Source organism: Hemitrygon akajei, chromosome 2 (genome assembly GCF_048418815.1).
Source record: "Hemitrygon akajei chromosome 2, sHemAka1.3, whole genome shotgun sequence".
Classification (NCBI taxonomy): domain Eukaryota; kingdom Metazoa; phylum Chordata; class Chondrichthyes; order Myliobatiformes; family Dasyatidae; genus Hemitrygon; species Hemitrygon akajei.
Genome location: NC_133125.1, coordinates 62,749,829 through 62,769,978, shown reverse-complemented (window position 1 = coordinate 62,769,978; position 20,150 = coordinate 62,749,829). Strand labels below are relative to the sequence as shown.

Below are 20,150 nucleotides of genomic sequence, written 5' to 3'. Positions count from 1 at the left end.
CAATACCACCCTGCTGGATTAGATTCTTATCTAGCCTAAACATTTAGTATCTCTACTACCGGCATACAATGGGTTTAGCATGTGCCATCTTCGAAGTGCAGTGCAGTTGCAATCTCAGTTACTCTGCAAAAACCTTCCAAACCTGTTACCTTTATTTGCAAGGTCAAGGGCAACTAACACAAGGCAATACAACAACTTGAAGGTTCCTCTCCATGTTTCTCTTCACAATCACTCCTTGCCTGTTCTCCATCTCCCTGTGGTGCTCTTCTCCCTCTTTCTTTCTCCCATGATCCTTTCCCTTCTCCAGCTGTGTATCCCTTTTGCCAATCACCTTTCCAGCTCTTGGCTTTACCCTCTCCTGTCTTCTTCTATCATTTCAGATTTCCTTCTCCCCCTCCCGCTTTCATATCTCTTACTATCTTTCCTTTCAGTTAGTCCTAACGAAGGGTCTTGGACCGAAACATCGACTGTACTTCTTCCTATAGATGCTGCCTGGCCTGCTGCATTCCACCAGCATTTTGTGTGTGTTGCTTGAATTTTCAGCATCTGTGGATTTCCTTGTCTTATGATACATGATTGAATTGGTTGGGACTGTATTCATTGAAGCTTTGACTAATGGATGTTGTTTTAATTTAAGGAGTTGACCTTTAATAAGATTAATGAGGAAAAATTTCAAAGGTTTCAAAGATAGATTTCTCTGACATTAAATGTACACAATATACATCCTGAAATGCTTTATCTTCACAACCATCCATGAAAACAGAGGAATGCCCCAAAGAATGAATGACAGTTAAATGTTAGAACCCCAAGTCCCCCCCCCCCCCCCCAGCTCTGATTTTTTTTTTCCCTCCCCTATCCCCACAGGCCAAAAAAAGTATTGGCACCCGCCACCGAACACTCAAGCATGCAGCAAAAGCAACAGCAAAGACACAGACTTGCAGTACTCCAAAGACTACGCGTTCACCTGGTATTCCACATACCACAGGCTCTCTCTCTAATAAGGGAAAAAGAGATGTCTGTTTTCACAGCGAGAGGGTAGACAACAAACCACTTGCTGGTTTATGATATTGAAAGTCGGTTGTTTTTTCCGAGCTCTATGCTCAAAGATCTCGGGTCTCTGGGCACACAGCCAAAGATCTTCCAGTTCCCATGATGCACTGGTCTGTCAGGACACCAACTGTCGATCCGCCTGTCTCCAGAGCCCCCAGATCCTAGGAGTCCAAAAGCGAGCCAAACTCTTAGGCTGCGCCCTTGGCATATTGGATAATGATCAGTCATGACACCCATTTCTGCAGAGAGCTGAAGCCAGAGTGTAATTCCAGGTCAGGGTCTTCAAAAGAACCCTGAAAGGGAAAAATAGAGATATTAAAGATGGAAATAGCTGTTTCCAAAGATGCAAGCAAAGGAGTCGCTGTTTAGCGCCATCTTGACTAAGCTCCGCCCTCCTTTCTTCACTCATTTTTTAAAAAATTCTCTACCTCAGAGTTGTGAAGGCTGGAATAGTTTTGAATTAACTGAGTGAGGATAATTAAGTTGGAAAAAGCAGCTGAAGCAAAGTTTAGATCTGCTTTGTCCGTCAGATGGTGGAACAGGCCTACTCCTCTACTTCATGTATTCTGAGGTAACCAGAGAGCGTAAATTTGACACACTTACAAAAAAAAATCAAAGGAAGTGGCTAGAATAGTTTTTTTAATGGAGCAACTTGGTAGGATAGTCACAAACAATTTTGAAAACCAATTCTATAATATTTAATTATTTAAATGATGAGAAATTTATGGAAGGAACTTGGATCCTAAAATCCTTTTGTTCATCAATACTGTTAAGGATCTTGCCCTTGACAGCATACTTTTTCTTTACATTTGACCTAACAAGGTGCAACACTTCACACTTGGCTGGGTTAAAATATGCCTTTTCTCCACCAATATTTGCAACTGATCTGTATACTGCTATATTCTTTGCCAGATTCTTTTGAAAAAGCTTTCAGTTAATACATCTTAAATTCATGAAGTTATGGAACCTCATATAATAATAACTACTTTATTCATCCCGAGTGGGAAATTATTTCATTGCAGTAGCAACATTTAAAAACACACTTAATAATATTAATAAAGTGCATATTAATAATATACACAATAATTTAGCAATGTACAATAATTATGAAATGATAAAACAGAGCCTATTGTACTATGATGTGTGTTCTCCTTTTGCAGGGATGAACTGTTGTATCTGCTTATTGCATTTGGTAAGAAGGCTTTTCTGTAATGGTCTTTGTGACAGTGGAGCTGAATGAGTCTATTCGAAAGGGTGCTTTGCTGTTTATTCAGTAGGTCACTGAGAGCATATGCCTTATCGTCCATAATGGATAACAGTTTGTGTCGTGACCTCCTCTCCAGCACAAACTCAAAGGAGTCTGGTTGTAGCCAAGGGCAGATTCAGCCTTTTTTGGTGAGTTTATCGTCTTTTTGCATCACCAGCACCGATGCTGCTCCCCCAACATAAAGCTGCAAAGAAGACTGCATTCGCTGCGACAGGCTGATATCAGATCTCCAACATCCTGCTTCACACATTGAAGGATCTCAGCTTCCTTAGAAAATAAAGAAATTATATACCAGAATAAAAATTTAATTCATATTTACTCCGTATTCTCATACTTAAAGCATTTTTGCATTGATTTTTTAAATTGGAACATATGGTGCTCAAATAATATGCCTAACTATGATCAACCTAATCAATTTCTGTTAAGTTGTGAAAATGGCAGAAGTTCTTTAGTCATTGTATGTTTTTTTTTTAATAGAGGGAGTTCCAAATTTATTTATGAAAACCTTAACACTTTGTAGAAAATAGCCACTTTTATCTTCTCAAAGATGTGCTTCAAAAATGACCAACAGAATAGAAATTTTAGCCTTTATTTCAGCATTGATAGGTTCACTCAATTAATATTTGAATAAGCCTTCTAACAAAATGACTAAAAGTTTCTTTTTGGCCTACTTGGTGCAATGCATAGATATTCCTTCATTTCTCTTCTCAATAGGTAGTGATTTTTAAAAAATTCTCTGCCTCCAAGGATTGTGGTTGTCACATTATTAGATATATTTAAAGTAGTGATAGATAAATATTTGAAACATTGAAGAACTGAAGGTTATTGGGAGCAGATACAAAAGAGGAGTTGAGGCCAACTTTGATCTTGCGTTGCACCTTTATAAAGCTCGTTATACTGCATCTGGAGTATGGTTGTGTTGTGTTCACAATCCATACTTGGGTGTATTTCTTTGGAGCAGCGGAGGCTGAGGTGAAATCTGATACAGGTTTATAAGACTGAGAGATGTAGATAGACAGCCAGCATCTTTTTCCTAGGGTTAAAATGTCTCAATACGAGAAGACATGCATTAAAGGTAAAAGAGTGCAAGTTCAAAAGAGATGTGCTGGGCAAGTTTATTTTTTTCAGAGTAGTAGGTGTCTAAAATGTGCTGTATAGGAGATAGACCCAAATACGAAAGAGGTATTCAAGAGGCTCTTAAATAGGCATATAAATGTGCAGGAAATGGAAGAATATGGATGTTGTCTTAGAAGAAGGGATTAGTTTAGTTGAGCATTTGATTACTAATGTACTTAGTTTGACACAGCATTGTGAGCCAAGGCCTCTTATGCTGTACTGTTCTGTGTAGATCAGCCATGATCATATTGCATGGCCATGCAGGATTGAAGGACTTGGTGGTTTTTGTGTTGTTAGACAGTCTTAATCCTGTCATGGACTACATTTCTGAATCGTCCATTCAAGAACTGAAAATTAACAGTTCAAAATAAATTAATTTTAGAGAATAAAAATAAAGCACTTACACACTTTTTAAACAAATAGAAATATTAAAGCAAAAATAAATTTCAAGAAATGTAAATACTCCTTGCCTTTCTTCCTCCCAGGAGCTTTTCATTGCAATTAATTACACAGTTTCATTAAATTTCCGCATCATAACTTCTGGGAAATTGGCTCAAGTCACATTCCATTGCTGGATTTCATGAGAAATCCAAATTTGGAATGTAGTTGGGGAGTTGCCACTGGAGTTCAATGCATCTAGTAATGTAGGTAGTTTTGCACTTGTTAATGTTTGCTGGTAAATTCTTGCTGATTAAATTGAATACATGAAATAGGTTTTTGGTTCATGATTTGCTCCTGCGCTTGAAAGAAACCTGTTTGAGGTTTACAAGCTAAATGTTGCTTGTTTTGCAGAGTGGAGTTGTTACTGAATTGAATCATTTGTATTACGGAAAATAGCAGCACATTGAGGACCAATCTTATAAGCTTGAATTTCCACGAGTTTTTAAAATTGGCCGTGTATACTGTAAAAGCTCTTTTTAAAAAAAAAACACATAGTAATGTTATAGGAAATGATTGTTTATCATATGTAGGATATGGACAAAAAAAGCATTTGATTTGAGCTTGGGAGCAATAGTATATTTCAAAACTGACACTGAACTATAGGAAATGTAATTTGTTGATGCTTTCTTGGAAATGTATATATATCTTTCTGAATGTGATAGCTTTACTGATCAAAACTTGGATGCATTTGTTTTGAAAGTTTTAAAATACAAGATCTTTGGAAATTAGAGCTGAGCAAATAAGATTTGTCTGTGGAAATACAGTTACTCAATAGATTGTGTAGAATAGATTCCAGGTGTTTGTAAGTAATATTTTGCAGAAATGCTATGCACATGATGCTACATATATCATTATGGAACAAATTCAGTACCAAGTATACTGAGTAACATATGGGCAGGGAAAGACTGATTCATTTCTGAGGGCTGGTCATGCAAATCCCTAGTATAAAACTTGATGTTCTTCCAACTATTTTGTCAACTGCTTTGATGGGCTCTTTGTAGAGTCCATTGATATAACGCCAACTTAATGTGCTTCCTCAGCAATCATACCAAGGCTAATCTAGTTTAAGGCAAATTTCACATTTATATTGAAATGAATGGAATTTTTATCTGAAGACCAGTTTCAGTTAATATACATTTTTAATTAATTAAATAGATTGAAATTATCTCAGTTATTTTTAACTATATTCTCATTTAACAAGTTTGTTTAATTCAAAAAAAACTTTTCTAATCTAACATTTTAATATCTTAGTATTGAATGATTTTAATGAGTAAAATTGCTACAGACTTTCAAAATGGAAAACTGGGATCTTGATAAAACAGACTGACAAAGCATTCATTTAATGCTGGCATATTGAACAAGAGTCACTAAGTAATGGAGTCAGGGAAGAGGAGAGTGCAGATCCCACATGGCTCACTGCAACAGGCTGGTAGAAATAATCTTCAGCCAAAGGTGCATTACTGATGTGTGCCTATGAAGGCATTTTCTGGATATTTCTGTCATTTATAGTCAATGAAATGATGTAAGATACATTTGGTGCATAGCATATTTCCATTACTAACAATGTAATACTGATCAATTATTTGGCTTTTGCAATCTGGATTTGTGGGAGAATGGGCTTAAATTTCGAGAAGGAACCAGTGATAATTTCCATGCTGCTCTTCACAGTTACCTTATTGCACCTATTATGTTCATCAGAGGGGGTCCAGTTTTAAAATTTTAATTTGAAGATTACTGTGGACTTTGTGTTTAAAAAGTACACACACATGTATATGCAAACACATATATGCACGTGCACAGAGAGAGTACTGTGCAAAAGTCTTAGGCGCGTGTAAAAAAATTCTGTAAAGTGAAGATGCTTTATTCCAGGCATCTTGATGAATTAGCCACAGTTCTTCTGCAGACTTTGGCTGTCTCTCTTGCTTCTGTTTCTCTAGGTTATCCCAAACAGCCTTGGTGAAGTTGAGATCAGGGCTGTGTGGAGGCCATACCATCTGTTGCAGAACTCCTTGTTCTTCTTTTCACTGATTATAGTTCTTTATGACTTTGGCCACGTGTTTGGGGCCTTTGTCCTGCTGCAGAATGAAATTGAGACCAATCAGATACCTTCCTCATGTATTGCATGATGGATGAGAATCTGCTTGTACTACATCGAACTGAGGATTCCAACTCCATTTGTAGAAATACAGCTCCAAACCTGCAGGGAACCTCTACTGTGCTTCACTGTTGGTTGCAGACACTCATTCATGTAGCGCTCTCTAGCTCTTCTATGGACAAACTGCCTCCTATCTGAGCCAAAAATTTCAAATTTTGACATGTCAATCCAGAGCACTTGCTACCATTGTTCAGCACCCCAGTATAATTGTTTTTTTGTGTATAAATGAGTTTCTTAGCTTTGTTTCCACTTTGGAGGGGGTGCGTGTGTGAGGGTGTTTTTTCCCACAAAGACCTCTTCTGACAAGACTTCTCTGGACTTTAGAGGGATGTACTTGGGTTCTAGGGACGTCAGTTTGATGCATCTCTCATCTGCTGCACTCACTTTCTGTGGCTGACCACTGTGTTTCTGAACCTCAGCCTTGCCCATTTCTTAGTGCTTCTTCAGAAGAGCTTGGACAGCTCCCCTTGAAACTCCTGTCTGCCCTGAAATCTCTGTTTGGGAGAGACCTTGCTGGTGCAAGATGAGTACCTTGTCTTCTTATCATCTATCCACTCTAGCACCCCCCCCCCCCCCCCACACACACATTGACTGTACTCTTTACTCTTTTCCTAGATGCTCACTGGCTGCTGAGTTCCTCCAGCAGCTTGTGTATGTTTTTGAGGTGGAGGAATAGGTCACTTTGCCCGTGCAGCTGTTCCATTGTTTAATAAAATTGTAACTATCTGATTGTAACCTCAACACCAGATTCTCCTCTAACTGGCAGTAACCTTTCAACCTCTTGCTTATCAAGAATTTATTGACATCTGCCTTAAAATGCTCTTTTTCATAAAGAATTCCAAAACTCTGCCCTCTACAATTGCCCAAAATGGATCTTCCATTCTTTTTAGAGACCTATAATTCTAGATTCTCCCATAAGAATATAGAATTTATATTTGATCTCCTAAAGTGCAACAGTTCACATTTGGCCTGATTAAACTCCATCTGTTTTTCTCTCCACTTGTATCTGCAACTGATCTATATCCACTGTTTGATGATTTAACTCATTTATATAGTTATCAGAAGCAGCAGAAGTACCGATCCCTGTGGAGCATAGAAAAACAGATTCTGTCCATATCCACACATGCAAAACTCCCGTACATATAACACTGGTTACCCACTTCCCTCATTTCACTTCCTCCAAAGTAGGCAATGACAAATCCTAATTGTGGGGAATGATGAATAAGGAAAACTTCCATTATTTTCTGTATTAAGCTATTTAGATTAATTTTCTGAATCTACTTCCTTAATTGTTGCTATAAACCATTCATATTATTTTACTATATGAGCAATTAAATAGTGAAATTAATGAAAACAAATGTGGAATTGAACTTTCTAGGATGAATACAATTTAATGTAAAAATGGATAATGAGCTAACTGTGGTGGTCAGGAAAACATGATCACTTCAGTGGCCTGTTTTCACTTCATGAGTGCAGAACAATGATTACTTCTGAATGACAGGAAAACTCTACCCTAGTGGGAGTGATCCTGTGGAGCAAATTGGCTTGATGTTCATTACAATTTGGTGTAAGTTAGACCTTATAAAATAAACCAACTCTGTGCTGGATAGATCATATGCTTACTTTATTGTCAGCTTCAGCTGTGGACCTGGTAAAGGTATGAGTATCATCATTTTAATCAAAGCCATGTACATTTGTTTCATTGGATCAATAGAATGTAATGCAAGCATTTTTAGTAGACCTTGTTATCAGGTCTGCACCAATTGATTTCACTTAAATACAATCATTGCAAAGTAACATAAATCAAGAGTATACAGAGCCTACACAGGTGCAAATTTATTAATGCATATTACAGCGATCCATACCACAAGACCAATATCCAAGTTACAGAGCACATCGAAAATGATTTTCAAGTTTAGGTCAAGAGTACTGTATGAGGAATGATCTTTCCAGTCTTTGTTAACAATTTCTATATTGTATTTTTTTTTACTGTGCAGATTCATCAAGGCACTGTTCCTGTCTCGTATACTGTCACTACTGTAGCGCCACATGGTATTCCACTTTGCACAGGGCAGCACATCCCAGCGTGTAACACACAAGTTCCGGGGTGTTCAGTTGTATTTAGTGGACAGCATTATCCTGTGTGCAGTGTACCTCCTCCGGTTAGTATTCATGTTGTCATTCTGATTTTTTTTTTAAAAAAATAAGAAATTAGAGCAAGATAAGTAGAATGTGTGGATTTTCATGGAAACGTTTATTTTAAAATTTGTTTTATGAATCAGTAACAAATGCAATACATTTTACCTACAAAATATTCTGGTAATCTGGTGAGTGTAGTATAGTAATTTACTTTGTAGGCAAAATCTGCTCTAGTCTAGAAATTAAATTGTTTTAAGTTGCAAAGCTTTTGGGCCAAAATTCTCACCCTACAGGTAATTTATTTCTAGCAGCAATGGAGCAGTTGGGGTGAGAGATGATTTGGGTCATCATTCTAGCAGTTGGCTTTTGTCTCCTGCCATGTAAAGATCCTTACATTAGAAATTGTGACAAATGTTGACTAAATTGCCCATCTTTTGGCAGGCTCAAAAACATCATGTTAATACTGAACATAGCATTAGAGAGGTCTTAATTTAAAGTGGCATGGAAAGGGGCAGTGAATGACACGAGGATTCTAAAATCTTGAGAAAGGTTACTTATCTGTTCAGCATCTCTTCATTGCTGTGCCTGCGGTCATCTCTCCTTGCTCCCTATCCTTGAGGCACAGCAACAATATAGATGGACCTGGGCACCCGCTACCACATGCTAGTGAGCCTAATTCCAAGAAAATTGGCTGGAGACAGCATTTATTACAACAGCTGCACACAGCTATCTTTGCATATTTTGAAAGTAAAAGTAAGAAATTCAGAAACTTGTATTGGTATCTTACTTATCATAACATCATTTTTAAAATATGTCAAAACCAGAAAACATCATTGTAATTTTAGTGAGGCTTAGGTCTTGAGTTCCTGCACTGTTCAAAGCTGAGGCTCCTACTTCCAGTGGCTCTCCAAGGGGCTGCTGTGCTTAAGTACATTAATGTCAGTAGTAGGCAGCCTTAAAGGTTTTTTTAATATACTTCTAGCATCTTCCACATCAGCACTCTTCTTATTCCATGCTGTGATTCTTTTGTGCTCCATTATTGTCTTTTTCTCATCTTGTCCCAGTTTTTACTGGGAAGGTGTCTGAGAAGAGGTGAATCGTTTTTGAGGTGAGCAAAATGAGAAAGTTGTGTTTGATGGTTGATGTGTTTGATGTGTTTGATGGTAGGAACATTATTGGGTAAGTTAGTTTATCTAAAAGTAGTGTCATTGGTCTTATGATCTGTATGATTAGAATGAAGAAGAAATAGTGTCACATTTGTATGCGGATGTTAGAAGTCACTATATGTTAAATAATCTTTTGAAAAATGAGACATAGTCAAAGCGATTACAGGCCAGTTGAGCTAACGATTTATAGTAGGAAAAATTGTGAAATCTAATTAAAGATATAGCTGCTACTTTTTTGAATAAAGAGAAAGCTTTTTTTCATAAAACATGGCTTGTAAGAATAGCAAATAATAAGTCTTGTATGCAAAACCGCATAACTTTATTTCCTAGTTTAGTGGTGGAAGCAGAAATTTGAGATTAGATTGGGTGCTTGACTGATGATGAAGGCAATAAAGGTTATGAGTACAGAAACAGTATGAATGATTAGAGTCTGTTGCTTGGGCAGAAACAAGAGGATGACTAAAGTGAGGGTAGGACCAATCAGGGATAAAAGAGGAAACTTGCCTGGAGTGGGAGAGATTCTTAGTGAACACTTTGCTTCAGTGTCACCCAATGAGAAGGGTGTTGATGTATGGTGGAACATATCAGCATTAAAAAAAGATGTGGTGCTGTTAGAGATTGCTGCATCCTTGGCGATTATCTTTGTATTCTCAGTGGTCACAGGAACAGTACCAGAAGATTAGAGGGTGGCAAATTTTATTCCTTTGTTCAGGAAAGGTAATAGAGATAATCCTGGGAACTATAGACCAGTGAGTCTTATGCCACTGGTGGCAAACTATAGGAGAGGATTCTTAGAGACAGAATTTACAAGCATTTGGGAAAGTATAGTCTTGAATAGGGATAGTCAATGTGGCTTTGTGAGGGACAGGTTGTGCCTTATGAGCCTAATTGAATTCTTTGCGATAATGACAAAACAAATTGAAGGTAGAGCAGTGGATATGGTGTACTGGGACCCCTGTTCTTTGTGACTTTATAAATGATTTAGATGAAGAAGTGGAAGAGTGTATTAGTATGTTTGTATATGACACAAAGGTTGGTCATGTGGATAGTGTAGAAGATTGTTGTAGGTTACAACGGGACATTGATAGGATATAGAGCTGAGCTGAAGAGTGGTAGATGGACTTCAATCCAGAAAAATATGAAGTATTACACTTTGGAAGGTTGAACTTGAAGGCGGGGTACAGGGTTAATGGCAGGTTTCTTTTTAGTCTCGAGGAACAGAAGAATCTTGGGGTCTACATGCATAAACCCCACACATTTGCTGTGCGAGATGATGTTGGGGGGGGGTGGGGGAGAAGATAAATGGTGTATTGACCTTCAGTAGTTGGGAAATTGAGTTCAAAAAGGCTGCATCCATCAATGAAGACCTCCATACCCAGTTGGTGCCCTCTTCTCATTACTATGTTAGGAGCCTGAAGACACACTCAACTTTTTAGGAACAGCTTCTTCCCCTCCACAATCAGATTTCTAAATGGTCCATGAACACTACCTCACTATTTTTGCTCACCAGCAACCTTTGTGTCATCTGCAAACTTACTAATGCACCCATCCACTTCCTCATCCAAATCATTTACAAAGTCAAAGAGCACGGGTCCCAAAACAGAACCCTGCAGCACACCACTGAACACCAACCTCCAGGCAGTATATGCTTCATCTACTACCACCCTCTGCCTTGTTTTAATATGTATTTCTTATTATAATTTACAGTTTTTATGTATTGCACTGTAGCTCTGTGAAATGAGCTGCCAGGGAGAGGCAGATACTTTAGGGATATTTCAGAAACTCTTAGATAAGCACATGGATGAAAGAAAATGGAGGCTATGTGAGAGAGAAGGGTTAGATTGATCTTAGAGTAGGTTAAAAAGTTGCCACAACATTGTGGGTTGCACTGTGCTGGACTATTATTCTATGTTCTGTAAATATGCCAACAAAGTCTGATTGTGATTTTACTTTGTAACTGCCTTATACATGTATACCATTTGAAATTGAGCAGCGTCTTGGCAAGCAATTGAAAAATATACAGTTATGGGTAATGTTATTAAATGACTGTCTCCAAGTAAATAAGCCCTTACTCTTCTTCACTCTGGCTGATTTTGGGCAGGAAATTGAAGTGATGGTTTTCTTGTTCCGTAAGTTTCTGGCTCAGCTGTTTAAGGAGGTGGGGACTGCCCCCTGCAGCATAGTTACATTCAAGAAAACCAGCCTGCCTGAATTATTGGTTGCGCGTCCATTTTTATATTGAACTCGGACAAAATGCCTCTTGCCTTTTCCAATAAGGACATGTGACTAGACATTTTTTCACCCTCTCTGCAATACTGAGTCCCAGGTCAACTTTGACCCATATAAGTTGTAATTTGAGCTTCCTTATGGGTTTGTGGATGCTGAAGAATCCTGAACCCAGAAGAAATACTGGATTAATACCATCTACAAAGCTCAAATCACAGCTTGTGCAGGTCAGAGATGACCTGGGACTCTGGACAGCTGGCATTTAATGTAGAACCCACTACTCCTTAAGTACAAACTGGAATTTGATTGTAAACAAAGTGGAATTTAATTGTCATCAACCTGATTGGATGAGGACTAACCAGTCAGGATGGACATTACATATAACAGCAGACTAGACGTGCCTAAGCATCATCCCTGATGAAGGTGGCAGAGTTTGTCATTGAAATGTCAGTTAAAATCAATATCTTTACCCTGCTGGAAGCCTGAGAAGAGGTTATTTGTCATATACACTGAGGAAGCACTGGAGTATTTCAGTTATGAAGGAGGACTGGAGAGATTGGATCAGTTTTTCTGGGAACAAAGGATTAGAGGTAAATAAATCTAGAGGATGTAGATTGCAGGTAAGAGGTAAGTGATTTAGACGGAATCTGTGGGGTATTTCCTCCCAGAGAGTAATAAGTACGTGAAATACACTGCCTGAGAGACTGATGGAAGCAAAGTCAGTGACTGCATTGAGTGTCTGGACAAGCATTTGAATAGCCTTGGCATAGAAAGTGATAAAATTACTGCAGATGGTTGCCCACTTGTTGACATGGATATAGTGGGCCAAGTGGACTATTCCAATGCTGTATGTCTCTATGACCAAAACAGTAATGATTTGAAATGTACATTTTTCTTTTTCCCCTTCAGATGCTTCAGGCATGTTCTGTACAACATCTGCCAGTTTCGTATGCTGCATTTCCTCCTCTTATCTCAAGTGATCCCTTTATATTGCACCCTCCACATCTGTCACCTCATCATCACCCTCATGTACCACCTCCGGGTCAGTTTGTTCCTTTTCAAGCACAACAATCACGGTCGGTAAGTAAAACTTCAGCATTTATGACTTTAATCTGATTGTGAGAAAAATGTTAGTGAAGAATAAAACCAACTGAAAATGGTTTGTCCAAACTCAGAATTTTCATTAACTTTTCTGATAATGCATGAAGTGATTTAAAGCGACTCTGTATTTTGTGTGTGTATATACAAGGTACTCCATCATCTATCCATTTAATTATGAAATGAAGTGCAATGCTGCAACGAGATACCATAACTTATTAAATTTTCTCTTTCTTAATGCTTTTAACTACTACCCCATTAATGAGGTGCAGTCCTACATGTTCCAGTAACCTTGTGGTTGATAAGTAAAGTGTATCTCAAAGCCAGGCCTATGCTGCAATTAAATTAAAGATGACACACAGTTTGTACAGTGAATGTCATATGACTATAATCACTGATTGAGAAGGAATCTGATTGGCCTTGATTTTTGTTTTCCCTCTTCATGCTAAAAGTGGTGGTGCCAACTGCAGCACCTCCAAGCTAAGTTAATACTAAATCTTGTTTGTGGGTAAAGGACCAACCTATTCACTGAACTGGTAAAGGAAACTATCATTGTAAATTTAATAATCATTTATCGATTAATGTCATTCAAATTGTCATTTGGTCAATTATGGATAACTCTGAACATCCTCTACATAGCACCATCCAGAGACAGAGAAGCAGTTTCAGCGACAGGTTACTATCGATGCAATGCTCCTCAGACAGGATGAAGAGGTCAATACTCCCCAATGCCATTAGGCTTTACAATTCTACCACCAGGACTTAAGAACTTTTTAAAAGCTATTATTAATGCTTTTTGAGATAGTGATTTAGATGCATATCATATTTTTTTTTACTGAGTTAAGTATTGTATGTAATTAGTTTTGCTACAACAAGTGTATGGGACATTGGAAAAAAAGTTGAATTTCCCCATGGGGATGAATAAAGTATCTATCTATCTATCTATCTAGAATTATTAGATAAAGCATCTTTTTTTGGACTTTGTCGTATTTCCTTGAAATCTTCCATTTCCTAAATCCTTATCCATATTCCTAAGCCTTTTCATTACTTCTGCATAATTTTCTCAAGGTTAATGCTATCACTTGTTGGGTATGATTGCTAGTATTACATATGTACCTGTTCAGTAGCAGTCTTGTCTCTTGATTTATATTCAGTATTGATATTAACATTATTAAGCAATTTTTGGTCATCAAAGTATATTTTTTTCATGACATGTAATCAATTATTAAAGATCAAAATCAGAATGATATATCCCCTGAATTTAGTGGCTCATTCTAGGCTTTCAAGAGGTGATATTCTTCATATTTCAAAGTTTACTGGATGTTAGAATGGTCCTTAAAGAAGATTGCCAAACTTAATCATGGAAGAAAAGAGAAAATACTACTGTTGACAAGTTAGCCTGACAGAAAAAAGATGTTAAAGTCAGCAGTTATGCAAACTTTGACAGATCTGAGGTTTGAAATGTTATAAGTAAAAGATAGATATTTTATTAATCCCAAAGGAAATTAGTGTCACAATAGCATTACAAATGCGCAGATATAGATATTATCAGAAAAGTAAAAGAATTAAATGTTAACACAACCAGTCTTAACAGGAGGGTGTCATTACTTCACTGGCTATAGGTTGACTCATTATAGAGCCAAATGGCCTGGGGTAAAAATGACTTCAATATAGTGCTCTTTGGAACAGCACAGTTGGCTTAGTCTGTTAGTAAAAGTATTCCACTGTTCAGCCAAGGTGGCATGCAGAGGGTGAGAAACATTGTCCAGAATTGCCAGGACTTTCCATAGGGTCCTTTGTTCTACCGCAGCCTCCAGTGTGTCCAGTTTGACTCCTATAACAGTAAACCTTTCTAATCAGTTTATTGAGCCTGTTGGCATCACCCATGTTGATGCCATTGCTCCAGCACACCACCACATAGAAAATTGTACTGGTGACAATAGACTGGTAGAACATGTGAAGGGGAGGCCTGCTTACTCCAAAGGACTTAAGTCTCCTCAGCAAGTAGAGACGACCCTGGCCCTTCTTGTACACAGTTTCTGTGTTGGTGCTCCACTCAAGTCTGTCATCCAGGTGCACCCCCAGGTCCTCACCATCCATAGTAACAGGGAGCAATGCATACTTAGTCTTCCTAAAATCCATCACCATCTCCTTGTCTTGATGTAGTAATAAAAGCCGATAGGATAACATTCAGGAGGCTGTTTTTTATAGATCCCCCAATAGTAACAGAGACATTGATGAGCTAGATAAGCCAACTAGAGGAGAGCCTGTACTTGATCTGGTATTGGGAAAACCTGGTCAGGTGTCAGGTCTCTTGGTGGGAGAGCTATCTCCTTTACCATAGTGCTAGAGAGGGATAGGAGCAGACAATTTTGGAAAATATTTATTTGAGTTAGGGGGAAATATGATGCTATTAGGCAGGAACTTGGAAACATAAATTGGGAGCAGATGTTCTCAGGAAAATGCACGGCAGAAATGTGGCAATTGTTCAGGGAACATATGCATGCCGTTCTGCAAAGATGTGTTCCACTGAGGCAGGGAAAGGATGGTAGGGTAAAGGAGCAATGGTGTATAAAGGATGTAGAAAATCTAGTTAAGAAGAAAAGCTTACAAAAGGTTCAAGAAACTAGGTACTGTTAGAGCTCTAGAAAATTACAAGGATGCCAACAAGGAGTTCAAGAATGAAATTAGGACAGCTAGAAGGGGCCATGAGAAGGCCTTGGTGAGCACGATTAAGGAAATCCCCAAGGCATTCTACAAGCATATGAAGAGCAAGGGAATGAGCCGTGTGAGAATAGGACCAGTCAGGAGTGAGGGTGGAAATGTGCATGGAGCTGGAGGAGGTAGCAGAGGTACTTAATGAATATTTTGCTTCTGTATTCACCAGTAAGAAGGACCTTGGCAATTGTGGGGCTGATTTACAACGGACTGAAACACTTGAGTGTATAGACATTAAGAAAGAGGATGTGCTGGAGCTTTTAAAAGTTACTAAGTTAGATAAGTTGCTGGGACTGGATGAGATGTACTCCAGGCTACTGTGGGATGCAAGGAAGGAGATTGCTGAGCTCTGACGATCTTTCCATCGTCAATAGGGGCAGGAGAAGTACCAGAGGATTGGAAGATTGCAAAATATTGTTCCCTTGTTCAAGAAAGAGGGTAGAAATAACCCAGGAAATTATAGACCAGTGAGTCTTACTTCAGTGGTAGACAAGTTGTTGGAGAAGATCCTGAGAGGCAGGATTTATGAGTATTTGGAGAGACGTAATCTGATTTAGGGATAGTCAGCATGGTTATGCCTTACAAACCCGATTGAATTCTTTGGGGATATAACAAAGCACACTGATGAAGGTAGAACAGTGGATGTAGTGTATATAGATTTCAGTAAGGCATTTTATAAGGTTCCCCATGCAAGGCTCATTCAGAAAGTAATGAGGCATGGAATCCAAGGAGACCTTACTTTCTGGATCCATAATTGGCTTGACCAACCACAGAAGGCAAAGGGTGATTGTGGATGTTTTCTATTCTGCATAGACAGTGACCAATGGTGTACTGCAGGAATCTGTTCTGGGACCCCCCTCCTCTTTGTGATTTTTGTAAATGACTAGGATGAGGAAGTACAAGGGTGGGTTAGTAAATTTGCTGATGACACAAAAGTTGGGGGTGCTATAGATAGTTTGGAGGTTTGTAGAGATTACAGCATGAAATCGATAGGATGCAGAACTGGGCTGAGAAGTAGCAGATGAGTTCAACCTAGATAAGTGTGAAGTGGTTCATTTCAGTAGGTCAAGTTTGAAGACAGAATATAATATTAATGGTAAGACTCCTGGTAGTGTGGAGAATCAGTGAGATCTTGGTTTCCCTGTCCATAGGACACTCAAAACTGCTGTGCAGATTGATAGTGATGTGTTGGCCTTCATCACCTGTGGGACTGAGTTCAAGAGCCATGAGGTAATGTTAGTTAGACCCCACTTGGAGTACAGTGTTCAGTTCTGGTCACCTCATTACAGGAAGAATATGGGTACTATAGAGAGAGTGCAGAGGAGATTTACAAGAATGTTGCCTGGATTGGAGAGTGTGCCTTACGAGAATAGGTTGAGTGATCTTGGCCTTTTCTCCTTGGAGCAATGGAAGATCAGAGGTGATATGATAGAAGTGTATAAGATGATGAGGGGCATTGATCGTGTGGGTAGCCAGAGGATTTTTCCTGGGCTGAAATGGCTAACATGAGGGGACATAGTTTTAAGGTGCTTGGAAGCAGGTACAAGAGAGATGTCACACAGAGTGGTGAGTGTGTGGAATGCACTGCAAAGGTGGTAAAGGCAGATACAATAGGGTCTTTTAAGAGACTCTTAAATAGGTCCATGGAGCTTAGAAAGAGGGTATACGGTAGGAAAATTCTACAGTTTCTAGAGTAGCTTACATGATGGGCACAACATTGTGGGCTGAAGGGCCTGTAATATGCTGTAGAATTCTGTTCCTATGTGTCAGAAATAGACCAAGTGCATTTCAAAGTCCAGTAAATTTTATTATCAAAGTACATGTATGTCACCATTTACAGCCTTGAGATTCATTTAACTGTGGGCATTCTCAGCAAATCTATAAAATAGTAACTATAACAGGATCAATGAAAAATCAACCAGAGTGCAGAAGACGACAAACTGTGCAAGTACATATATAAATAAATAGCAATAAATAATGAAAATATGAGATTGTATCCTCAAAGTGAGATCAGTGGTTGTGGGGAAACGTTTCAATGATGAGCAACTGAATGTAATTTTCTGCTTTTATTTAAGGGCATGGTGATTGAGGTTAGTAACTATTCTCGAACCCAGTGGAGCGCAGACGCCGCACCAGAGAATAGTTACAAAATGTTGTTTGCAAGTGTTGCTTGTCAATAATTGTCCATGCAAAACATGTGTTAACCTTAAAGGATGCTGTAACCATTACAATTCTGGGCTCTCAGGTTGGCTTAAGATTCTAGGTGTTGCATGTATTGAATTTGCCTGCAGAATTAGATTTAGAATGAAACAAGATTTTGAAGTTGAAAGTCAATTCTTGTGAATAGTATATGCAAAATGAAGACTACATTGTTGAAGATACTTATTGCATATGAGCTGGTAAGTTTTGACTGAGTGGGGAATGTATATGAACATGCAAGCATCAGTTGGGAGAAGAAGCTGAGAAGGTGAAGGGTGAAAGTGGTCAAGACTCCATTCATGATGAACAATATGGTAGAAATAGAAAGGTATAAATTCTAAAGCCTTTGTGCTAAATAGACAAATGATGGACTGATGGGAACAAAAGTATGTGGCGAGAAACAAAAATTTTAGAGAGTATGCATGAGGAAATCTGCAGATGCTGGAAATTCAAACAACACACACAAAATGCTGGTGGAACACAGCAGGCTAGGCAGCATCTATAAGGAGAAGCACTGTCGACGTTTCGGGCCGAGACTCTTCGTCAGGACTAACTGAAAGGAAAGATAGTAAGAGATTTGAAAGTAGTGTGGGGAGGGGGAAATGCAAAATGATAGGAGAAGACCGGAGGGGGTGGGATGAAGCTAAGAGCTGGAAAGGTGATTGGCGAAAGTGATACAGAGCTGGAGAAGGGCAAGGATCATGGGACGGGAGGCCTCGGGGGAAAGAAAGTGGTGGGGGAGCTCCAGAGAGAGATGGAGAACAGGCAGAGTGATGGGCAGAGAGAGAGGGGAAAAAAACAACTAAATATGTCAGGGATGGGGCAAGAAGGGGAGGAAGGGCATTAACGGAAGTTAGAGAAGTCAATGTTCATGCCATCAGGTTGGAGGCTACCCAGCCAGTATATAAGGTGTTGTTCCTCCAACCTGAGTGTGGCTTCATCTTGACAGTAGAGGAGGCCATGGATAGACATATCAGAATGGGAATGGGACATGGAATTAAATTGTGTGGCCACTGGGAGATCCTGCTTTCTCTGGCGGACCGAGCATAGGTGTTCAGCGAAACGGTCTCCCAATCTGCGTCGGGTCTCACCAATATATAAAAGACCACACCGGGAGCACCGGACGCAGTATACCACACCAGCCGACTCACAGGTGAAGTGTTGCCTCACCTGGAAGGACTGTCTGGGGCCTTGAATGGTGGTGAGGGAGGAAGTGTAAGGGCAGGTGTAGCACTTGTTCCGCTTACAAGGATAAGTGCCAGGAGGGAGATCAGTGGGAAGGGATGGGGGGGGAAACGCTCTGTCCTCGGTAAGGGCCTCAGCTTTGTCCCCCTTCGCCCACACCTCAGCGAATTCCGCATACACCATGACGCTGAACTCTTCTTCCGCCAGCTCCGTCTCCGAGCTTATTTCTTTGTCAAGGACTCTCTTACCCCCACCGATGACCCTTTCTCCCGTCTTCAACCCTCCTCCTCTTCATGGACACTCTGGTCTGCCTGCTCTGGATCTCTTTATTGCTAATTGCTGATGGGACATCAACCATCTCGACTTCACCACACCCTGTTCCAATTTCAACCTCCCTCCTTCTGAACGCTCTGCTCTCCGCTCCCTCCACACCAATCCCAACCTCACTATAAAACCTGCTGATAAGGGGGGGAGCTGTTGTCTGACATACTGACCTCTACCTGGCCGAGGCACAGCGACAACTCTCTGATACCTCCTCTTATTTACCCCTTGATTATGACCCCACTAAGGAGCACCAGGCCATTGTCTCCTATACCATCACCAACCTTATCAGCTCTGGGGATCTCCCATCCACTGCCACCAACCTCATAGTTCCCACACCCCGCACTTCCCGTTTCTACCTCCTACCCAAGATCCACAAACCTGCCTGTCCAGGTAGACCTATTGTCTCAGCTTGCTCCTGCCCCACCGAACTCTTTTCCGCATACTTGGACACTGTTTTATCCCCCCTTGTTCAATCTCTTCCCACCTATCTTCGTGACACTTCTCATGCTTTGAATTTTTTAAATGATTTTAAGTTCCCTGGCCCCCACCGCCTTATTTTCACCATGGACGTCCAGTCCCTATATACCTCCATCCCCCACCAGGACGGTCTCAAAGCTCTTCACTTCTTTTTGGATTCCAGACCTAACAAATTACCCTCTGCCACCACTCTCCTCCGTCTAGCGGAATTAGTTCTTACTCTCAATAATTTCTCCTTTGGCTCCTCTCACTTCCTCCAAACCAAGGGTGTAGCCATGGGCACCCGCATGGGTCCCAGTTATGCCTGCCTTTTTGTTGGCTTTGTGGAACAGTCCATGTTCCAAGCCTATATGGGTATCCATCCCCCTCTTTTCCTTCGCTACATTGACGACTGCATTGGTGCTGCCTCCTGCATGCATGCTGAGCTCGTTGACTTCATTAACTTTGCCTCCAACTTTTGCCCTGCCCTCAAATTTACCTGGTCCATTTCCAACACCTCCCTCCCCTTTCTTGATCTTAATGTCTCCATCTCTGGAGACTGCTTATCTACTGATATCTACTGTAAGCCTACAGACTCTCACAGCTACCT

At 39.8% G+C, this 20,150-nt stretch overlaps 1 protein-coding gene across 1 annotated transcript in view; it reads left to right on the top strand.

Moving 5' to 3' along the window:
* Nucleotides 1-20,150, top strand: part of LOC140713605 (E3 ubiquitin-protein ligase RNF38-like) — a 133,086-nt gene that overhangs the window by 73,743 nt on the left and 39,193 nt on the right. The window contains 2 exon segments of the mRNA XM_073023922.1: nucleotides 8,027-8,191; nucleotides 12,470-12,640. Of these exon segments, the coding sequence (XP_072880023.1) occupies nucleotides 8,027-8,191; nucleotides 12,470-12,640 (336 nt within the window).